Here is a 24,372-nt window from a genome sequence, read left to right on the forward strand (position 1 = left end):
TCCACTTTATGGTTTATTTTTTTTACAAAAGTTTAAAATATCCAATTTTATATTTTTGTGTTTGAAGCCTGAAATTTTGCAAAAGGTAGAAAAGTTCAAGAAAGCCAAAGGCTTTCACAAGGCACTGTACATATTGTAGATATGATCATTGTGCCACACTGTTTGACGGTATATCCGATTAATGTGTAAGTGCCCAAGCCATGTTTTTTCATTATGCTTTGAGACTCTGGAGGGCAGTTGATATTAACTATAGACACCAGTCCCAGATCTCCCCAGTCCTTCCTATTTGGGCTAATCATGTGTTTTCTATTTGCCTAAGGATAGCTATGTGCTCCTGGTACCTTCAGAACAACTCTTGACAATCCAAACTCTTGACAAAGTGTTTAGCGCAACCCACGTCTTCTCCTTCCTGCATTAGGTCATTCTACGAGATGTGTAAATAAGGTATACCTTTTTTGAGTATATTGCTCTGTATGCTCCCTCCAGGCAAGCAATGGTTTCACTTTTGTGAGTAGTATGTGATAATTCCCTACTTGGTATATTTATCTTTGATATGTTGTGTTTTGGTTTTATTTTATTTATTTTTTTTATCCCTTTTCTTCTATCTATATGGTAATCATTGTTCTCTTGAATATGATTACTTATATTATTGCAAATGCTGATCTATGTGACCTGTACTATATGTATATAGTATTGGCTATGTATGCTTCTCACCGCAATTGTTCTTGCATTCCATAAGGTTTATATGTTTGATGCTAAATATCTGATATGATATGTAAAAAATTGACATGTGTACCTTTTAAGTAGGTACCTTATGTGTACCTTATGAATAAGTACTGGACCTCCCCCTGGACCACCGTGGGAGATGGTACTAGCCGACACCTGGGACCATAGTCTAAGTGGCACCAGGTCTCCACCAGAGCCCGCCACAAAGCGGTTGTTCCACAAGTGGAAGCTTTCTCTAAGGCTAGTGAGCGCTGGTCTTTATGGAAACCAATAAATGGCCAGTGCCAAGCAGCAGTGCAGTGGCCCTTTAAATCTCTGAGTGCCGGCGCGCACCCTAGGGAGTGGGGCTGCACAAGCGGCCTAGTCTGGACAGGACCAGGAGCGTGGAGAGGTGAGAGGTGAGTGCGGGCGGCACCACGGAGAGGGGCACAGGTGTGCCCATGGATCGTGGGGGCTCCCGTGACACTTTGCACCCACTTATATTATATTTGTTGTGCTGCTTTCCTACTCTTCCATATATGTATATATATATTCTAGATATGTATAGATATGTGTATACCGTATTTTCGGGACTATAAGACGCACTTTTTAGCAAGAAAAAATCTTGCCAGACCCTCCTGACCGGTGTAAGGGAGATCGGGTGATGCCCTGATACAGAGCTGCACCCGATCTCCCAGAGAGGAGCCTCCGGACTGCTCTCATCTCTCCCGCTGCACTGGGACAGGGTGAGAAGAAGAGGAATGAGGGAAGTATGTGTGTGTATGTGTATAGGTGAGCTGAGTGAGTGTGCATAGGTGAGCTGTGTGAGTGTGTATAGGTGAGCTGAGTGAGTGTGTATAGGTGAGCTGAGTGAGTGTGTATAGGTGAGCTGTGTGTGTGTATAGGTGAGCTGAGTGAGTGTGTACAGGTGAGCTGAGTGAGTGTGTATAGTTGAGCTAAGTGAGTGTGGATGGATGATGCAGAGCTGTGTGTGTATGTGGATGTATGATGCAGAGCTGAGTGTGTATGTGGATGGATGATGCAGAGCTGAGTGTGTATGTGGATGGATGATGCATAGCTGAGTGTGTATGTGGAAAGATAATGCAGAGAAAACAGAGGGTCGTCATTAATGGCACATTCTAAGATTGGGTTGACGTTACCAATGGAGTGCCACAGGGGTCAGTATTGGGGCCACTTCTTTTTAATATTTTTATTAATGACCTTGTAGTGGGTTTACACAGTCAAGTTTCAATATTTGCAGATGATACTAAGCTGTGTAAAGTAATAAATACTGAGGTCGATAAATTAGCATTACAGAGGGATTTGTGGAAGCTGAGGAGTGGGCAGAGAAATGGTTGATGAGGTTTAATGTAGATAAATGTAAAGTTATGCACTTGGGCCATGGAAACGAAAAGTATAATTATGTTCTACATGGTCAATTACTTGGTAAAACTGGAGCTGAAAAGGACTTGGGGGTATTGGTGGATGGTAAACTTAATTTTAGTGACCAGAGACAGACGGCTGCTGCTAAAGCAAATAAAATTATGGGATGTATAAAGAGAGGAATAGATTCTCATGATAAAGTCATAGTTTTGCCCTTATACAAATTCCTGGTCAGACCACACATGGAATATTGTGTACAGTTTTGGGCACTAGTGTATAAAAAGGATAAAGTAGAGCTGGAACAGGTGCAGAGGAGAACAACCAAGATTATTAGGGGAATGGGGGGATTAGAATACAATGACAGATTACAAAATTTGGGATTATTCAGTTTAGAAATAAGACGACTGACTGGAGACCTCATTACAATGTACAAATACCTGAATGGACAGTACAAGGATCTCTCCAAAGATATTTTTATACCTAGGCCTGTGACCAGGACAAGGGGGCATCCTCTACGCCTACAGGAGAGGCGATTCTACCATAGCCATAGACAAAGGTTCTTTACTGTAAGAGCGGTGAGACTATGGAACTCTCTGCCGCAGGAGGTTGTTATGGCGGACTCTATGTACATGTTCAAGAGAGGCCTGGATGACTTTCCGGAGAAAAAAAATATCACGGGTTATGGGGATAAAACATTTATTTAATTCTTAAAGGTTTGACTTGATGGACTTGCGTCTTTTTCCAGCCTTATATACTATGATGCTATGATACTATACTATGATACTAGAGCTGAGTGTGTAAATCTATGTCTGTGTGAGCTGTGCTTTAGTGCGACCAACAGGGATATTTTAATTGGTGTAAAATATATTTTTCTTTTTTTTGGAAGCCTAAATCTGGGGTGCGTCCTATATGGGACTATAATGCACATATATTCATGTAGTGTTCCTGCCAGCATTGTGTTGCGGCTGCGCAGTGTCCACCAAACACAATACTATACACCCTAAGGGGCGTTCCGATGCGTATTTGCATGTGTACCACAAATATGTTGGCAAGTCTATTTGTGATGCACACCTGTTGAACTTAGTGACCTCAGTTTAAGCACCTTAGGTGCACACAGGCTGCGCCAGATTAATAAAGACCATGCTCTGATCTGCATGTATCGGATGCACTCTGCATCCTAGCACTATTAATAAATGTGGGCTAATATGCTTTTTTTTATCTACAGTGACTGCTACAGATATGCTCGTAATATATCAATGGTAATATGCACATGTATTTAAATGGATTAACCGGTCTGTCAGCATGACTTCATGGCATCATCTACTTTCCTGGAATTAATTAATTCTGTAATAGAGTAAAATAGTACAAATGTGAATGCAACTCAGGTTAATTTTAGGTCTCAAGAAGTGACAAAAGCTAATTCTTTTAAAAGAGGACAGAAAGTGACAGTATTCTAGAGAGAAATATGTTAGATTAGTTGAAGTCCTTTGAGTTTATAAGATAAATTACTATCATTGAATAACAGGCCAGGTCATTTCACCAGTATATATGAGAAATTAATTGTCGTTATATATAAGAACAGGATAAGTTATACCAAAATTTCAGTATCTTGCTTATCCAGACAACAAGTTTCCAGACAAATAATCAAAGCCACAAAAGTTAAAGGGAGTCTTCCAGAAGTTTTGACCATGGAAAATAGTCCTGGAGATCTGTTTAACCATACGTTTGAGTATTAAGTTAGTAGCAAAAGGACTGCATTCATATAAAGGATAGATTGCAACTGGACTTGCAACACTGGAAGAGTGTCTCTAAACTGCTGTCCTCTAGGCTGCTTTGAGCTGCCATACATCCCTTCCCCTCTGCTCTCTGATTTCTCTAGTGTCCAACCATCAGCCTTAGGCTACATTCACACGGACGTATGAAAACGGACGTATACGTACCGTTTTTTTACGGGTTACATACGGCCACATTCATTTCAATGGACAATACGTCCAACCATTTATATTGTTGTTTTTGACACTGGAGTGTACGTACCGTATACTGGCCGTATAAAAATATAGAGCATGTCCTATTTTCTTCCTTATTTCAGTTCTGTATGCCCTAAAAGTCTATGGGCATGTATAAAATACCGGTTAAATACATGCTGCATACGGATGAAAAACGTCACGCATATACGGGCTCATACGGCCCGTAAATACAAGACTGGAGAAATCATACGGTCATGTGAATGTAGCCTTATACAGATTTTTCTCAGAGTAGAGAGGGGGAGTTTTAAGCCTAAAACCTACTACCAAAGTAAATGCTGTTAAGACATTGGGATTATGTTCATGAAGCAACACCGGGGTGTATCTCACCCAGACAATAGGCACAAGTAGATTGATTCAAAAAATCGAAGGAGGCACCCATCGGACTTGTCGCCTCAATTTGTTTTTGTTGTGGGAGCATACATGTGGATGCTAGTGTCCTATATTTTCCCCGTCTTCAAAGCGGTACGGTGCCACACACGTGTCTGTGTGGCCATTGCCATCTATAGGGGATGTATGTAAGCCGCAAGCTTGCAGCCATACATACGCCCTTCATAAGGTTGTTTTCATTTGGCCTAACACTCAGGATCACAAGTGTTTAACCCCTTAGACACCACGGTCAGACCAGTCTAAGGAGATGCAGAGGGGGTTAGCATCCGCCATCACCCATCGGCAGCCTACAGCTGCCATCGCAGAAGGTCATTTTCAAAAACAAACTATAAATTTGGTATCAGTGTATGTATATTGACCCAGCGAAAAATGTCTTTACATTATTAATGATCCACAATAAATATAGAAAATGTTTATTTTAAAAAAACGTCAGATTTCCAGATGTACAGAAATGGTTAATAAAAGTTAATTAAGAAGGATATATGAAACCCACATTTTTGCTATTAAAAACTACATTTTATCTTTAAAAAACCCAAAACCCTCACACACAGCAATGGTGGCTGAAAAATAAAATGTTACAGCTTTTAAATTGCATTTATGGAAAAAAGGCCATAGAAAACAAATGTTTACACGTGTTAGTCAGTCGAAATCCAAAGACACATTTTGGTTTCTGCTGTCACTCATATTAAAACAAAGTTTAAGACAATGTCCCCCTCGACACACCATTCTCCAAATAAAGTTTAAAATCAGTCATCAATTTCAAATGATCCATTGCAGGATGCATATTTTTACACATAAAAATAAAGTCTGTCAGCATATATCGTTGAAAACTATTTTTAAAGTGCATTACTGTTTAACTTTATATTGGTGATTACTCTTTCAGACATCTATTATCTACATATAGAGCTAATAGAAAGTTGCTGAACACAGGATTTAAATTTAATATAAAAAATGATATAACCAGGATACATTGTTCTCTGTGTTTATTCCACAAAGGGATTATATCCAGCTTATCCAAATCCCTCTTAATTATTGCTGATGACATTTTATTCAGGTTAAGAACCAAAAGTCATACAGAAATACATGCCTGCAGCACAATTAAGAACTTTGACATAAAGATGTTGAGCACTCGCACCTGAAGCTGCATTAATAGAGACATTGGGGCAGATGCTCTTTTTCTTGCAACAGAACTAAGACAGCAGTTGCATTATAGTGAGCAACACTACCACCATAGAGTGATGAACACTACCGCCATACAGTGAGGAACACTACCGCCATACAGTGAGGAACACTACCGCCATACAGTGATGAACACTACCACCATACAGTGATGAACACTACCACCATACAGTGAGGAACACTACCCCCATACAGTGAGGAACACTACCGCCATACAGCGAGGAACACTACCCCCCATACAGTGAGGAATACTACTACCATACAGTGAGGTCCACTAGCTCCATACAGTGAGGAATACCACTGCCATACAGTGAGGAACACTACCCCCATACAGTGAGGAATACCACTGATATACAGTGAGGAACACTACCCCCATACATTAAGGAATACTACCACCATACAGTGAGGAACACTACCACAATACAGTAAGGAATACTACCCCCGTACAGTGAGAGACACTTCCCTCATACAGTGAGGAACACTACCTACATACAGTGAGGAACACTACCATCATACAGTGAGGAACACTACCCCCATACAGTGAGGAACACTACCGCCATACAGTGAGGAACACTACCGCCATACAGTGAGGGACACTATCGCGATACAGTGAGGTAACACTACCCCCATACAGGGAGGATCACTACCCCCATACAGTGAGGAACACTACTGCCATACAGTGAGGAACACTACCCCCATACAGTGAGGAACACTACCGCCATACAGTGAGGAACACTACCGCCATACAGTGAGGGACACTACCCCCATACAGTGAGGATTACTACCCCCATACAGTGAGGAACAGTACCCCCATACAGTGAGGAACACTGCCCCACATACAGTGAGGAACACTACTGCCATACAGTGAGGAACAGTACCCCCATACAGTGAGGAACACTTCCCTTACATACAGTGAGGAACACTACTGCCATACAGTGAGGAACAGTACCCCCATACAGTGAGGAACACTAACGCCATACAGTGAGGAGCACTACCGCCATACAGTGAGGAACACTACCACCATACAGTGAGGAACACTACCCCCATACAGTGAGGGACACTGCCCCACATACAGTGAGGAACACTACTGCCATACAGTGAGGAACACTACCATCCTACAGTGAGGAACACTACCGCCATACAGTGAGGAACACTACCACCATACAGTGAGGAACACTACCTACATACAGTGAAGAACACTACTGCCATACAGTGAGGAACACCACCCCCATATAGTGAGGAACACTACCCCCACAGAGTGAGGAATACTATCCCAATACATTGAGGGACACTACCCTCATACATTGGGGAACACAGCCATACAGTGAGGAACACTACCACCATACACTGAGGAACACTACCTACATACAGTGAAGAACACTACCGCCATACAGTGAGGAACACCACCCCCATATAGTGAGGAATACTACCCCCACAGAGTGAGGAATACTATCCCAATACTTTGAGGGACACTACCCTCATACATTGGGGAATACAGCCATACAGTGAGGAATACTACCCCCATACAGTGAGGGACACTACCGCCATACAGTGAGGGACACTACCACCATACAGTGAGGAACACTACCCCCATACAGTGAGGGACACTACCCCCATACAGTGAGGGACACTACCCCCATACAGTGAGGAACACTACCCCCATACCGTGAGGAACACTACCCCCATACAGTGAGGATCTCTACCACCATACAGTGAGGAATACAACCACACAGTGAAGAACACTACCTCCATACAGTAAGGAACACTACAGCCATATAGTGAGAGACACTACCCCCATACAGTGAGGAACACTACCCCCATACAGTGAGGATCACTACCACCATACAGTGAGGAATACAACCACGCAGTGAGCAACACTACCTCCATACAGTAAGGAACACTACAGCCATATAGTGAGGAACACTACCTCCATACAGTGAAGAATACAGCTATACAGTGAGGAACACTACCGTCACACACTATCGCCATACAGTGAGGAACACTACCGCCATACAGTAAGTAACAGTACCGTCATGTTCCTTTCTTCTTCCCATAGTTCTATGCCCCATGTAACATGTTGTGCTCAGCCATTTTGCTAATAAAGGAAGGGGGATCGTAATTCATTCCCACGAATCACCATAACTTCGGATTCATAACGAAGAATTCAAATTCCAATTCGTTAGAATCAATTCGCCCATCTCTACTTCCATGTATACTAGGTAAAATTATAAAATTGAATATATGGGACTTTAAGGGGAACAATGTATTGCTAAACGAAGGGTGTCAGTTAGTTACTAGAGCTTTATGGGAATCTGCGACTGGCTGTATTTGTTAAAAATATGCTTACAGGTTCCCTTTAATAAGAGGCTTTTATAAGCCAGGCATTTTTCAATGCAAATTCTAGAAAAATATATACTGTATTTGGTCATTTAGTCATGTCACTAGGCTTCTTTAAAGGCTTCTTATTCTTTAACTCTTATTTCTCAATTGCTCATATTAGAAAACATACTGTAAGTTTAACCCCAGAAATATTCACTGTAGCTGTATAAAAACGGGAAATATGTGGCTTAGGGCTAATAGAGCTACAGGAGATGAATTAATGCATTTGTTTTCATGCATTTTCGATACCTACCTTTAAAAATCTATAACTTTTTAAATTTGTCCATGTATAGAGCTGTTTGAGGGCATTTTGGATATTTGGCCACTTTTTACCATTATGGGGTTCAACACAGGAAATAATCATTATAATATTTTGATAGACTGGACATTTTGGGACGCGGTAATACCTAACATGCTTATGATTAAAGTTGTTTATTTATTTTTTTGATTGGCGCCAGCACTGATAGTATTAGTGTATTAGTGTTGGGTGTTTGCTGCAATATGCAGCAAACCCTATGTCTGCATGAAGAAGGCTCACCCCGTGAACCCTCTTTATACATCCTAAACAGCTCCATGACGTAAAGGCAAGTCAAAGAGCGTTAAGAGTTAAGGTGCTCACTGCCTGAATATAAGAGCCTTTTTAGGCTCATATTTTATTATTTACTATTTTTTTCAGTGCAACTATTGCTTAAGGATTAGCTCTGAAAATATTGTATTTTGATAATGCCAAATTAACTCCATTTGATTCTGCTGAATGGAATCTTTTGAAATGCATAGTGCTGACAGACCAACCTTAAAATGTGTGAAATGATTGAAAAGATTAATTGGACAATAGTGGGTAACTACATACAGACACTTCTGTTTATTAAGATTTGTATATTTATAGTATGTACTGTAAATATGGTCAGAAAAAAAAAACCTGGTTACTGGTGGAAGCCACGAAGGCAAGTCTCACATTTCCAGAAGAAGATGCTTTTATGTACCATATACAGTATAGAATTTTCTTATATATAAAACTTTTAACATATGATTTCTTACATATACATAAAATATATTATGGCCTAAGTTTTTTTTTCTTTTAATAGTTACATATTAATGAAATCAGCATTCATGCAGTAAATATAAAGTAATATAAATTTTATGGTGCACACAAACACTAAGATAGACAGATCACCGGACCAGATGGCATACAACCTGGGTTCTGCATGAACTATGTACCGTGATAGACAAATTATTTTTAATATTTGAAGATTCCCTGAGGACTGGTTCTGTTTCACAGGACTGGTGCATAGAAAATGTGATACTAATATACAAAACAATCCTGGAAACTACAGACCTGTAAGTCTAACTTCTGTTGTGCGAAAAATATTTGAGGGGTTTGTTAGATATGATAGCCTGGTGTATCTCAGTGTACATAACCTTATAACCCAGCATCAGCATGGTTTTATGAGAGATCAGTCCTGTCAGACTAATCTGATTTGCTTCTATGAGGAGGTAAGTTCCAAACTGGATCTGGGGGAGACTGTGGATGTGGTATATCTGGACTTTCCAAGGCATTGGACACAGTGCCGTATAAAAGGTTGGTACAAACATGAGACTTCTGGAACTAGGGGAAAATCGGTGTATTTGGGTAAATAATTGGCTTAGTGGATCATCGTTAATTAAGAGAGGGTCATCATTAATGGCACATTCTAAGATTGGGTTGAGGTTACCAGAGTAGTTCCACAGGGGTCAGTATTTGGGCCACTTCTTTTTAATATTTTTATTAATGACCTTGTAGTGGGTTTACACAGTCAAGTTTCAATATTTGCAGATGGTACTAAGCTGTGTAAAGTGATTAATACTGAGGCCGATAGTATAGCATCACATAGATCATTTTTTTGGTAAAACTGGAGCTGAAAAATACTTTTGGGTATTAGTGGATAGTAAACTTAATTTTACTGACCAGAGCTACAGCAAATAAAATTATGGTGTGTATCAAGCGAGTGATAGATTCTTATAGTTTTGCCCCTATACAAATCACTGGTCAGATCACACATGAGATATTGCATACAGTTTTGGATACCAGTGTCTAAAAAGGAGATAGAAGAGCTGGAACAGGTGCAGAGAACAGCAAGTTTATTTGGGGAATGGAGGGGACTAGAATACAATGACAGATTACAAAGTTCAGTTTAGAAAAAAGATGACTGAGGGGAGACCTCATGACAATGTACAAATACCACACTCCATAACATACGGGTAGATTGATTAGATTGTGAACCCCATTGTGGACAGGGATTGATTTGGCAAGTTCTGTGCAGTGCTACATAATCTGTGTGCGCTAAATAAATTATTATTATTATTATTATACGGTTCACAAACACAAATGTTTGTCATGATTTGTCATGTTTGTTTTTATCAAAACTAATTTCATAGACAAATATACAGCACTTGTAGTAAAGACTGCTCCCATGAGTACATGCAGCCTGTGTAGTATTAGATTGCAGCTGTTGCTGGTCCACTGTCTTTTGGAAGCTCTAATAATAACTACAGTAGCTGCCATTCAATAGAACTAAAAAAAAAACAATGAAAGGATCATATGCTACATCACATTTCATGGCTGTAAGCTCCATCACTTATTAACCTGATCATACTCCCAAAAAGCCATTGTGGTTTAAGTCTCAAGACAATACAGCTTCTCTGCCAAACCTCTTGAATGTATTATCACTCATGAATTGTTCTATATAGAAGTGCTCACAGAGACTACCGCATACCTAGGAACACATAGCAAATACTTATTAGTGCCACCTTGTAGATATATTATCCCGTAAACCAGTGTCTACACACAGAAATATTCCAGGTATAACTATACTTAAAACAGAAATATTAGTTCTTTGCAACATAAAACTATGCCAACCACATAGTATGGAGTGTAAAATAATCGAATAGCAGTGCCCATAGAAGAATCACTAATATCATGCACATTTAAATATGTTAAAGAGGTTGACAGTGCTTGATCAGAAAGGTGCAATATTTCCAAAACATAGTCCTTTGAACCAGAAAATTATAGTAGAAGACAACCCAGCATTTCAATTAATAATTTAAATTATTATTATTATTCTGTAAGGGGGCGAGTGAAAAGGGGTTGTCCACTTTCAGCAAATAATTGATATTGTTTGTGTAATGAAAAGTTATACAATTTTCCAATATAATTTCTGTATCAATTCTTCATGATTTTCTAGATCTCTGCCTGTTGTCTTTCTATTAAAAGCTTCTATGTTTACTTTCAGTGGATATCAATATGCCCATGGTCATGTGACGGACAGGCAATTACACAAGGAGTTATTATCACACAGCTCTGCTTACTATCTGCAATACTAACGGCTTGATCAGCAAGCAGAGATCTACAAAACTGTAAGGAATCGATATCGAAAGTATAAAGGGAAATTGTGTAATTTTCCTTACACAAACCATATCAATTATTTGCTGAAAGTTGACAACACCTTTAAATAGTTTTAACTATACAGATATATTCAAATATTCAATTGATAGTTCTAACCACAGTCAGCTGCTCCTCATTTATTTAGGACATGTAATGTCATCATTACATGATTAGGTGAGTAGGACAATACGACAGAGAGATGCACAAAATACAAGAATTTAAAATTTCATTATTTATAATCAATCCTAATTTTAATAGCAAATTTCAATGATTTCTATTTTAAAGCCTGCCTGAGACTACTGTCGACTCCACAACATTGATAACTTACTTGACACTGCAGATGATATATTCTAATCTGCAGGTATCTACTTTATTCATAAAACATTGAAAAAATTTACTCAGTGAAATTAAGACTCTACTTTAAAGGTTTGCACCGTATAAGGATCCTGTTGTGCTGTTGTTAACTCTGGTCGCAGTAGAGTTGCTTGCTTGCGCCTGCCTGCTAAAAACATATTTTTCTTTTTCTCTACTTTAGAAATTAGTTCAGCCATTTGCTATTTCCAAGATTGAGAAAAAGAATTCTATACAACAGGCAACTTGGCAAGATTAGTATAGCTGAAAAATAGAAAACCCATCACTAATAATTCCACATAAATGTGGCTGAATCTTATCCATAACCACTTGCACCCTAATATGCTACACTGTACAAAATCTGTAACTGAACCCCTAAACTAGCATGTGTTATTGATATTAATGTTTTATTTTTATGTATCTAATACTTAGTTAGGCACAAATATTAAATTGTGGATGTTGTACTATAAATAACTGAGACAAATATGGGGGAGGAGTGCATTTATCAGAGCTTCAACCCTAGTTACTGGAGTAGAAGCACTGAAATAATGTGCACTGTAAAAAATTGTGATTATATTTGCAGCTACACCACCTCCACACCATGTGGGCATAGAGGGTCACAGCTGCCGGTGGAATGGGCCAGTTCCTGCCCTGTACCTGCGTTCTCTTTAACACTTGCATAATACATTATTGTGTATACAGTAATTTGCCCTGCCTGTAAAATTTCTTGGATTTTGGATTAAGAATTTTAGCATAATGTAAGCCAACTAATAGCTAATAACATTCTAACGGTGCTCTAGATTTTAGATTTTCGAGTCTAGGTTTGCAATGTCTAAAATTGTTGGCATTGCAATTATTATTATTTTCTAGTAAATATATAAATCTTTAATAAATGAAAAATGTGTTTGTAACTTCTTAATGAAGAATCAACCTTCCATTTGATCTGTTGCCATTCGGTGGAATTCTCATTCTTGTAATCTGATTTGCTGTCTGTCATTAATAAAGGGAATTATACAAATAAGGATCAACCTTCCCTTTCCTTGTCTCAAATAACTTGAATGGTAAAGTTTTTCATAGGGAAATTCTACTGGCATTCATGGCACTTACTTTAAAATTCAGAATAGTTTTCAATTGGATATTAATGGAAGCCATGGAAACCCAGGTTAGAGAACAATGAGCACAATAAACATGAAGCTGCTCTTACAAAAACCTCTAGCAAAACCCAGCTGCAACATAATTGATAGAGATGAATACACCTGCATAACTATGGGAGGATTCGCCTACTAGAGATAAATAAAATTGAAAAGACCAAACATCAAAGAAGACAAACTATTTTGTTTGAACCCTTATTTTCCATGAAAGAAAAAAAACTGAAAAGGTTGTTTTATATATATATATATATATATATATATATATATATATATATATATATATATATATGAAATCAAATAGGAAACTAGCAGCCAGTAATATCAGCTGATGTAAGAGATGCTTTTCTTCTTTCCAATGATGATTATAAAGACAGCACAACAAAACAATGCCCCACCAATACACACAATAGTGGATGTAATCCATTAGCAGACATTCAAAAACAACAGCCACTAAAATGTATCCAAAAATCTTGTTTTATAAATGCACTGTAACAATAACCACTAAACAAAGAATACATATAGATTTCAGTATCACTAAACATGGGTAACCACGGACAACTAAAAGGAAAGTAAATGGTAACAGAGACTAATCTGTATGACCCTTGATATAACGTCAAAACCACCAACAATAAATACATGTTAACCAATTCATAAAATATAATTTCAGCCCCTGGTTTGTATATGTAAAACAAAAAGTGACAGGCACAGGTCCTTCTGACAAAGCTCATCAGGGTGTCACTGTGATTGTTTGCCCCTTTCTGGGGTCTCTCAGCCCTTTGGTCTCCCTTGTGAATGGTCCAATGCCAACTGGTACTTAACAATACGTCACTTCTCCTTGTTTGCCATGGTCACCTGATTCTTTTAATCATTTGGTGTTTATTCTACATATACAAACTAGGTGACATTGATGAATTCATCTTATATGAAGTTATATAATAGCATATATTTATGATTGATGGCTTTGACCTAGCATCAATGGGACATAAAGGTTTGACTCAGCCTCTGTTGCCATTCCCTTTCCTCTTAGCGGTACATGTTATCCTTTTTTATGTTTTGTGATACTGATAATGATGTGCATTTTTTCTTTGTTTACATATTGAACATTGTTATTGTAACATTGCTTTTATAAATAAAGCTTTTGGGACTTTTTATCCTATGTATAGGGCTGTTGTTTTTGAGCAAGGATTATTATTATTTACTTTGAGATCTCTAATAGTATATTTATATGGTGAAATTTCACAGAGAAATGCACATTTATCCCTTAATAATAAGACATTGTTTATGGCTGCGTTTGGACTTGTGCATGAGCTGACATTGTTTCCAAGAAACAATTTATAGAGTGGGTCATGTTCCTGCCTGTGTTAAAGGCCCCATCATTCTTTTATTATTGTCATATCTGTGTGTGGCATGCACCCACTGATGACAATCATTGTTGACACACGCTGTTGTTTGCAAAGGTAGTGTAAAGGGGGAAATAATCACAATTACTGGTGGACCGCCAGTAATGGCAATTGTTTCAGGGCTTGTACACTATAAAACTGGCATACATATCCTAATAAATCTCCCCCATTTTGTGTCAGATAACAATAAAGTCATATTGACATATTCTTAAATGACATCATCTACTATTAGACTTACATGCTCCTTTGTTTTCAAACAATATGGCAATTTTCTTTTGATTGAACAGCCGCATTCTTCGTAGAAACAGGAAAATGAGCAGTAGGCGCTCCGTCCTATGTCACTGCCGTGGCTAATGGCTCCGCCATCAGATTATATATGCAAATCAAAGTATTCTGAGATGCACACTTAACCCTTTTGGGAGCTACCTCACAGTCACGGATCGATCCCACGTCCAACAAATAGTAAAAAAGAAACCAGTCTGACCGGAGCTCTTTATATGTCTTCTTGTATATCCTTTGGCGAATCCACAATTTCGTTCCACTTTTTCTCTTGGAAACTTTTCTAGTGCAGTTCCACACAAGCAATATTTGGATGAGGATAGACCACTGTTCAGACAGTCCAGCTGTGTTTTCTTATATCTTGTAGCCACTCAATAAATGTAGGGCTACTACAGAAAAGATTTAAGCAGCAATAGTGCAGTATGTTACAACTGATTAAAATGTATTCAGATAAAACATACTCACAAAGGAAAAGTAAAAAATGTGCATATAAAATCCACCATGCGGACGCCAGTCTCGCTAGTTCACCAGACCTAGGGTTTCGCTACCACGGCTTCTACCGGGGCGTTGCTGGCTAATGTCCCTTCAATCCTTTTATACCTTTCTTATAGCACAATTACTATCTTTTATTCTAATGCAAATTAAGTATATCGGACCATTTTACAACTATTACATGTAAACATAATATAGTAGTATACATACAGCTAACAAAATATTCTACCAGGACGATAAATGTATATTGCTGCACACCTTTCCCCAATATGATATATCTCAAAACATTCCACCCTCTCCTCCGTATTGTAGACACACCCCCTATGGTTTCATTCATTCATAGTTCTTGTGCCGTTCCCCATTCGTGTGGATGTGGGAAATACAAATGTTCCAATCAGGAGGTCTAAGTAATTCACACCCTCTATGTGACGTGTATTCGGGAGGTCTGAATAGTTCACACCCTCTATATGACGTCACACGTCACTCGATCTCGGGAGCTGATCATCAAGGTGCGTTCACAGCCCATGGGCTGTTTAGAATGCGATGAGAAGATAGGAGGGGTTAAACATCCCATTCTAAACAGCCCATGGGCTGTGAACGCACCTTTTTAGATTATATATGCACGCCCCTACTCTTTGTATTTTACCCTGGTCCCGCCTGCCAATCCACAGTGATGTCATGATTGCTCATAATCAGTTACAATTATTTCCAAATAAGATGTAATAAATAATACAAAACATTGTAAATTATTTGTTTTCCCCAAAACAATCATTTGCCTAATACATTTTTAATTACACTATGATTTCTTTCATGGTTCTTTCTGAGCCAACAGATATAACACAAATTGTAATTTTTTATTTTCTTCAGGAACCATGCAGCATCATTTATGTCCATAAGCCTTGCTGTGGTTTTGTGTAATTAAGCCAAATTAACTAAACAACATGGACATGAAAACCATTATCTTTTTGGCATTTGACACAATATTTTTAATGCTTATAAATTTACTATCACGTAGGATTAGGGACACGATCCTATATTGACCACAGAGAATACCAGACACATAGCTTTGAAAAACAAGTACAGTGATGCAGAAAACTGCACTTAAATTGTGAACTCTCAGAAGAACTCAGGTCACAACCTGCTGTCATCAAACTAGAATCCAAAACTTACCTGACATTTTATATTGTTCAGCATTTAGAAACCACTATAACCTTTCAAATCCCTAATGCAATTAACTCACCACCAGGTAGGTAAATCATACATACATTCACCCATGAATATTCCTAGTCATTATAGTATTTTAAAAATGTATCAGCATCATACTCATTGATGACAACACAGATAAAACTCTTCATATTTCTCATATGAATCCCATACAGTAGAAGTACGTTAATAGCCATCGAGTTTAGAAAGTATCATCATGAAGAATCATTGTGTTATTCCTTTCATGAATGTGTTTGTAAAATATTCTATTAACAGCAGGTGGCAACCTTTGAAAACAGGATTACAGTCGGCCTTTTTTGCTCTTGTTTTTCACATGCAGATGTTTGAATTAACTGTTGAGAAAGAAATCTCTGCATGTTTGCTTTTAGATTAGATAAACATGTCTCATTTTAATTATCGTGAAGGAAGTCGCAAATGAATCAAGTGTGGATAGTAACATGTTGATATCACCGACAATTGCAGATGTTTCTTCTGTAAGCAGCCTGTCAGTTCTTTATCCATAAATGAGTTTTTCACAAATGTTTTGAACGCAGATGGGAGCTGTATACAGGAAAGATTTATACATTCTCAACTGCTAACAACACCCAACTGTTCATAGCAAACATGAAAAACATTCTCAACAGTATCTCTTTATGTAACCACATCATCCACTTTATCTATCCATCTATCTTCCTAACCTGAAAACATTTAGGTAAATTATTGTGTAAACTTACATGGGCTTCTCAACCCTGCCCTCCAGATTGAACCAGATATACTACGAGGATCAAACTTCTTAATATATAAGTCGAAAGACCGTGAGCACTGATCAATTCTACGCCAGACCCTGCCAGGTACAGAAGCAGGCTATAACTAATGCAGCCACGCAAATCATGGCCCACTCCATGACTCTTACTGACCACTTGGCTTGGAGGTGGCATAAGGGGGCAGTTTCAAGTTAAGGCTTGTATGCCAGTAACTTTATTAAATAATTCTTAAGTATTTAAGTATTTCTAATTCTACTTACCAGGGCATCTCTGCTCATTGCATTTTTGGACATCTTCTCCTGATCCTTCACATTGCTGGCCAGTAATAGTAATCCCTTGGCAACTTCTTGTTCTTTTTTCCCATCCTCCATCACATGATCTGGAACAACCACTCCAAGGTCCCCAATGGTTCCATTGCCCATTAGCTAGGAACAAAAACAAATGTATTATACTATAAATAAGCATTTGTGAACCATAGAAAATATATGTATTATTGATTATTTAGATAGTTTGAAAAAAATGATCAATGGAAGTCCATCTTTTTTTTGGTAACTAGACTACACAGGTGAAATTAAAAAAACACATTGAAGAAACTTCATGTTGAAGGAAAATGTTAGTCTTTTCTACATACTATAATACATATTCCCATTTAAAAAAAAAATAAAAAAAAATATTCAACTCCTAAAGTATATTTATCATAGTCTGTAGCATAAAAATGTCAGTGGAAGAACCTTAAATTCTTTAGGCTTAACATGAACATCATCAAAATTTTGTCACACAACTTTCAATATTATAAAATTTGAATTCCACACCAATGATACCATTATTGTCAAACTGATCATCCTGCCCAAAAAGCCTATGAATGATATTTGAATCCAAAAAATTATCAGGATCAGAATGAAGAGTAGGCGAGGATAGGTGATCACCTAGGATGCCACCAACACCTTCTACCCTTGGGGGCGCAATCCGGGCCCTACCAAGGTTCATTGTTTATCCCCTGGCATTAATACAATTCTGTAGAAGCTTCAAAATTTACATATGTTCTATAGGTGACTTTGATTTTAATGTACACCCCAGTATTGACTTGGCTTTTAAGTGGCTTTTAAGTGTAGGGACTGTTATCCAGTTGTCAAATTAGGCATGGTCAGTTTGAGAAGTTTAGTTTTAGTGCTTATTCTCCCTTCCCATCCTGTCCTGATAATGCTTTTCATGTTTCCCAATTATTTTATTTTCTATTTCTATAGTAGATAGTTATAGCACCTAAATAACTTTATAAATAACATTTCCCAAATGTCTGCTTTGTGTTGGCATGTTATGGGGCCTAGAAATGTGGTTGCAATTTTTCACATGTTTATGATAAGCGCCAAAACCTATATTTACAGGCAAATAATTAGATTTCAAGTAAATTTGAGAGGCCTAATATTAGTAAAACCAAATAAATTACTCCATTATAGAAACCAGCTCTTACTGTAGGAACCTGGCTGTCATATACAGCCGAGCTCCCGTAGTGATCGTACAAGGCTCTGCTACTGAGCCCGAGCGATCGTGGAGATGCACATGTACGTCAGGATGCAGCAACTGAACGCATTTCCTGACGTACATGTACTGTACATCATATTGCGCTATGGGGTTAATGACTCATATAATGTACTGTATATATATTCTTCCTCCTCAAACATTTCTTGAAGTTCTGTACTGGTTTAATTTGTTGTCAGAGACAGTCAAACAACCAAGAGAGGAGACTGCTTCAGTCATCTTAATTTCCATCCACAGCATTTAATATTAGCAATTGGATCTATTGATTCTGGTGGTAAAATAACTGAATTAGTTTTCTCATTAACAATATGAAATTGAGGTGAAATGAAAAGCAAAAATCACAATTGTGACAGAATTTTGACCTATTTCTCTTATGGCCAAACAAATGAAAAAATACAATATTACATTCAAAGAATCAATAATTATATCCAACATTTTGACAAAATTTTGCCTTATCATTACTGCAAAATACCTGGAAAAAAGATACACCTCTTAGATTGCACAAATCTTTAGCTTGCTTTTGTAATTTTGTTGCAAATTTATCTCATCGATCCACAGTGACTATGCCTTTAACATGGTATAATAAATTTCAGCATTGACTTAAATATTCTTTCTTCCAAACTGCATTTTAATATAAAATATAAATATTATCTGTAATGAGAACATCAACTTCAATCAGATTGAAGTTGATAATGAAGTTATATTGACCATTTATTCATGTATAACATTGTAATTTGACCACATATGTGTTAAATCATGTACAGCTCAATGTGCTGTATATTAAAGTGGCAATTTAATGATATCAAGAAAATGCGATTTGACCTTTGACAAGTGGGTATAGGATTAAGAATTTCCTGTGCTAATTTAAAAAACAGCACCAGCAGCTACGGAAAGCCAAAGGGGAAGCACAGTTCCAGGTATCTTTCTAATTATTAGCAAAAACAAATCCCTGGAGTATCACCTAGCTGACTTTTAATAAGCCCAGTACAGTGAGGATGTGGAAGTACACATGTTATAATTATTTATAGTCCCATAAGTTAAACAGAGGTCAAATATAATGGTGATATTACTCACAAAATGTGAAGGAATATTTTTAATTTCTTGCCTCTACTAAGTGAACATTTCCTGATTCTGAACTGCATGTTAACTCTGGGAACATAATTAATTATTATGATAATGACCTTCAAATTGGGGTTATATCCTCTATAATTATGTAAACAGAAATATGACAACATTATAAAGTATACATGCTGTTCATGTAAATGATAGTGTTCATCTGTAAACTATAATAGCTTAAAACCATAAACCACCAGAGGAGGCTCCATGTAATAAAATAATTGCAAAAAGATGAAAGAGACTCTTTCATCTAATTTGGTACTAAATGAATACATTTATTGATGCACTTTAATATTTATCACAGATTACTTTTTGCCATCCTTATACTGCACCTTTCTAGCAATATCAAAATGCTTCACATATTAAAATTGATGGTATCATCCTAGCTATAAAAACACAATATCTTGTGGTATGAAAAACTATTAAACTGATATATTTCTACAATGTTATTCTCTTTTCACCCATAAAAACTACATGAGATAATATATTGGATTTCATAGTATTCTCCGAAGTCATATCATGGATTAAATGATGTCCAAATGTTTACCTGTACAATCCTGATTATGACATTCTCTTGTCTCACTGTAAGGTCCTTTACAATCCGAGCCACCGTGGGATGCTGGTGAACACTCTCTCTGTCTTTTTTGTGTGCCATTGGAACATGTTACTGAGCATTGGCTCCAAGCACTCCATTCCTGCCATAGGCCATCAACTGGATATAAAACAAGCAAACATAGAAGGCTATGAATACAACAGCTGAAACTTCAGCCAGAATTTCATGAATGACTACTTAGCAAAGCAAAAGTATAAAAACACAATATACATGACTGTAATTGGAATCCACTCAATAGAAATATTGGTATATTCTTGATAGTACTAATTTAAATCTGGATGATTTAGGCAGTTAAATTCTCATGGGAAAACATATACATACATTGTTGGAGCTTCTGTATAGGTGGATACGTCTAATAGATCATGTGCAAACAAGTACCAAGTTGTCGGGCAATTGGATGCACTATCACTTAAGATCTTTCCACGTGGGATCAATGGAATTTAAAGTGCATTTACACAGTGCCTAAGCATGCGGCCATTTATAGTATCCCACAGTTTTTGCACAAGACCACCAGATAAATATATTATCATATTGCCTGCCATAGTGTTCTCCCTACCCTTAACTGAATAGACAGAAGAAGTTTAGAATGGTAGAGATAAATCAGCGATATGAGACTTGAGGCTCATGTTTCTGTTGGGGCAGAAACACCTTCTCTGACCATAATATGCAAATAAAAGTAATATTTAATGGAAGTATATGATCTGGCAGACCCCCAAGCAGATGGTACAGAGATTCTGTAAGCACAACACAATATAAGGTGCTACCAGACCACTTCCCTGCCATGAACTTTAATATACATGAACTTTGTATTCACTAGCAGCTAGAAACATAAATGACAATACTGACAATATGTAAATATGTTCTAGAATTCACATGATTTCACAGTTTATACGGTTGAAAATAGACACATGTCAATCAAGTTCTACCAAGGACGGGAAGGGATTGGATGGGGAAGGGATTTAGGGAAACAATTCTATATAATATAACCATCGATGTTATTTAGATTTAAAAAGACATCTAGGCCCTTTTTGAAGCTCTCTGCTGTCCCTGCTGTGACCAGCACTTGAGGCAGGCTATTCCACAGATTGACAGTACTCATAGTAAAAAAAGTCCTGTTGTCTCTGTTGATTAAACCTTGTTTTCTCTAGATGGAGACAGTGCCCCCACGTCCTTTCATTTTATTTAATCTGGAACAACTTTCCACCATATTTTTTGTAAGGACAATTCATATATTTATATAAATTAATCATGTCCCATCATAGTCATCTCTTTTCCAGACTAAATAAATCTAGTTGTTTTAATCTTTCCTCATAACTGAGACCCTCCCTTTGATTGGATGTACAGAAGTTGATGTGCTGAAGTTGACTAAAGAATCTGGGGTCCAATAGGTATTATGTGGCCCTATCATTAAAGTAAGAATATAGTCTGCACACTTTAATGGACTTATCTTAGGGTAATTTATTAATGTGTGACTGTTTAAAAGGGTTGTCCAAGAGATATAAAAAATAAGGAATGGGGGGGGGATTGCATACAAAAATAAACATGTACTTACTTCCTTGATCTGTTTTCCTGTGTTGCTGACTCTCTGTGCAATGCCACAGTCTGTTTACAGGAGGGGCATGAAAGTTGCACTCATTGCTCGTTATACAGATTTGGAACAATGGACAGATGGGCGCGGCTGGCTGGTTGGTGTCTGAGTGGAGCTTCTGTTCCCCTGTAAACAAACAGCAGCATGGCATGGAGAGACGGTGGCGCAGGGCATTGGGAGAAACCAAGGAGTTTAGTACATATTTATTTTTATATGCAGCCCCCCCCCAAGCCACATCACTATTTTTTTATCTCTCAGACCTAAATGACACACCCAAGTGTAACAATGTCCTGAACTTTTAACTTTCATGCTCCATATCTCACCATATAGCTTTGAATGTGACACTACCATTATTTTATAGACAATCATCCTGGCTTTCTTATATTTAAATTTGACTTGGAACTGTGTTTAGTTATGCAGGTTCTTGTAATGTTACAGCAATGTTAATTTTTTTCATAAAAACCTAAATTAAAATTATTTTAAATTTGAATTTTAGTTATTATTTAGGTGTAAAAGAACCAAATATCACCAGGCTTCTTCTAAAGAATTTGCACCCATTAGAGCCCAGTCTATAAATTTAATCTTATCACTCCAAATCACCCATCTTTAATCTTATATTGTCCACTTTCATACATTTTGCTAAATGGAATCAACACATTTTCTGATTATATTGAAGTTGAAGCTTCTTCACATTTTTCAGGCTACACTTACAGACTTATTTAATGCATGTTGCACAGAGCTTGTTTAAATGTCTGTGATTTAACAATTATGGAGAGTAAGAGCTTCCTCCACTGCTGTAATAGACCAACCTGTTGAAGATGTTTTACCTGGATGTCAACCTTTTGGCTATGGAATGGATGGAAAGACTAAAAAGGGTTGTTTACTTTCAGCAAATAATTGATATTGTTTGTGTAAGGAGAAGGAATAAAATTTTCCAATATACTTTTTGAATCAATTCCTCACAATTTTCGAGGTCTCTGCTATCTGTCCTGCTATAGAAAGCTTCTATGTTTTTCTTCCAGTAGATAGAAATCTGTCCATGGTCATGTGGACACGCAAGTGCACAAACCTTTATTATAACAATGACTAATCAGTCATGAATAAGAGAAACGTGTTGACCTGTATACCTGTATATTGCTTTTGGATGTCATATGATGACCAATAATGGTAGTTTTACTTTGTCAGGAGCTGAATCTTTGGATTTTTTCATTCCAACAGGAATGCCTTGCTTGGATTAGGATTGCTTGTGACTAGAAAAAATACAGTAAACCCGGGCGGGGGTGGATCAAACTCAAGTGGATGAGGACCCAAGAATAATCACTTATGAGGAGTGAAAAACAATTTACAATCAGTGATTTACAAATACTTTCTTTTATTAGTCAAGTTAAACCAAAACAGGGGTAAAGCTTTGGGAGTCTTTTTTAATGCAGATGAAGGCCTCTGCACTGAAGGTCAGTCTGAAAAAAGAAAAGTGATCGTATGAGAGTCAAATAGTGGTGACCTCCTGATAATATGGTAACATAAATGTAACATCAGAGGCTCACCTTGTTAAATATTCGTTCATCTCAAGGATCGTAGTTAAGAGAACTCTATAAGCCTACTGGAGGAAATACCCAAGAGTGTTCACCTTAGCCTTTTGTGACTGTCAAGGTAGTCAAAATGCGGTCTTAGGTGAGAGAGGTAAAGATCCAAGTGCTTTAGAGTTTAGGAGAGGGGGTGACTAATAGATATCGGTCCATCTGGGCTTGAGTCTTAGTGACAAAAACGTCATGTAAGTCCCTACATAAGCCCTATTTAGGACATCGACTATTACACCCTTGTAACCTAGCCTCGGGACTATGGTCCTATGTGAACACAGTCCCGACAGGAACCTGTCCCTGCGATAACTGCCCCTATTAAAGACCTATTCAGCAGGGATATTCCAGTAATTTTTGAAGCCTTTCGGCGTCATATATTGTCATAAGTAAGGGTCGAGAAAAAATATCATAGGTTTTTGAGAGAGAACCCCAATCCCGACAAGGCTTGTTTCGCCCTATTGGGCTCATCAGGGGAACGCTGGGTTCTTCTATGAATGCCCTTAGTATCGTAGGGGGTGACAGGAAAGTGGAATAAAGCCAGGTAATGTTTCAGCCGTAGGAGATAGTGTAGCTCCTGTTAGCAGCCGTCTCAACTCAATAGTCCCGAGGCTAGGTTACAAGGGTGTAATAGTTGATGTCCTAAATAGGGCTTATATAGGGACTTACATGACGTTTTTGTCACTAAGACTCAAGCCCAGATGGACCGATATCTATTAGTCACCCCCTCTCTTAAACTCTAAAGCACTTGGATCTTTACCTCTCTCACCTAAGACCGCATTTTGACTACCTTGACAGTCACAAAAGGCTAAGGTGAACACTCT

At 37.7% G+C, this 24,372-nt stretch overlaps 1 protein-coding gene across 8 annotated transcripts in view; it reads right to left on the bottom strand.

Annotated features, from left to right (window-relative positions):
- The window catches only part of ADGRB3 (adhesion G protein-coupled receptor B3), a 577,118-nt gene that overhangs the window by 317,572 nt on the left and 235,174 nt on the right, over nt 1–24,372 (bottom strand). For all 8 annotated transcript variants that reach the window (XM_072142190.1, XM_072142192.1, XM_072142193.1 and 5 more), the window contains 2 exons: nt 20,321–20,485; nt 17,382–17,546 (listed from right to left, as the gene is read on the bottom strand). In XM_072142190.1, the coding sequence (XP_071998291.1) occupies nt 17,382–17,546; nt 20,321–20,485 (330 nt within the window). The remainder of the gene's footprint in view (nt 1–17,381; nt 17,547–20,320; nt 20,486–24,372) is intronic.

This window comes from Engystomops pustulosus, chromosome 3, assembly GCF_040894005.1.
Source record: "Engystomops pustulosus chromosome 3, aEngPut4.maternal, whole genome shotgun sequence".
In the NCBI taxonomy this organism is placed as follows: Eukaryota; Metazoa; Chordata; class Amphibia; order Anura; family Leptodactylidae; genus Engystomops; species Engystomops pustulosus.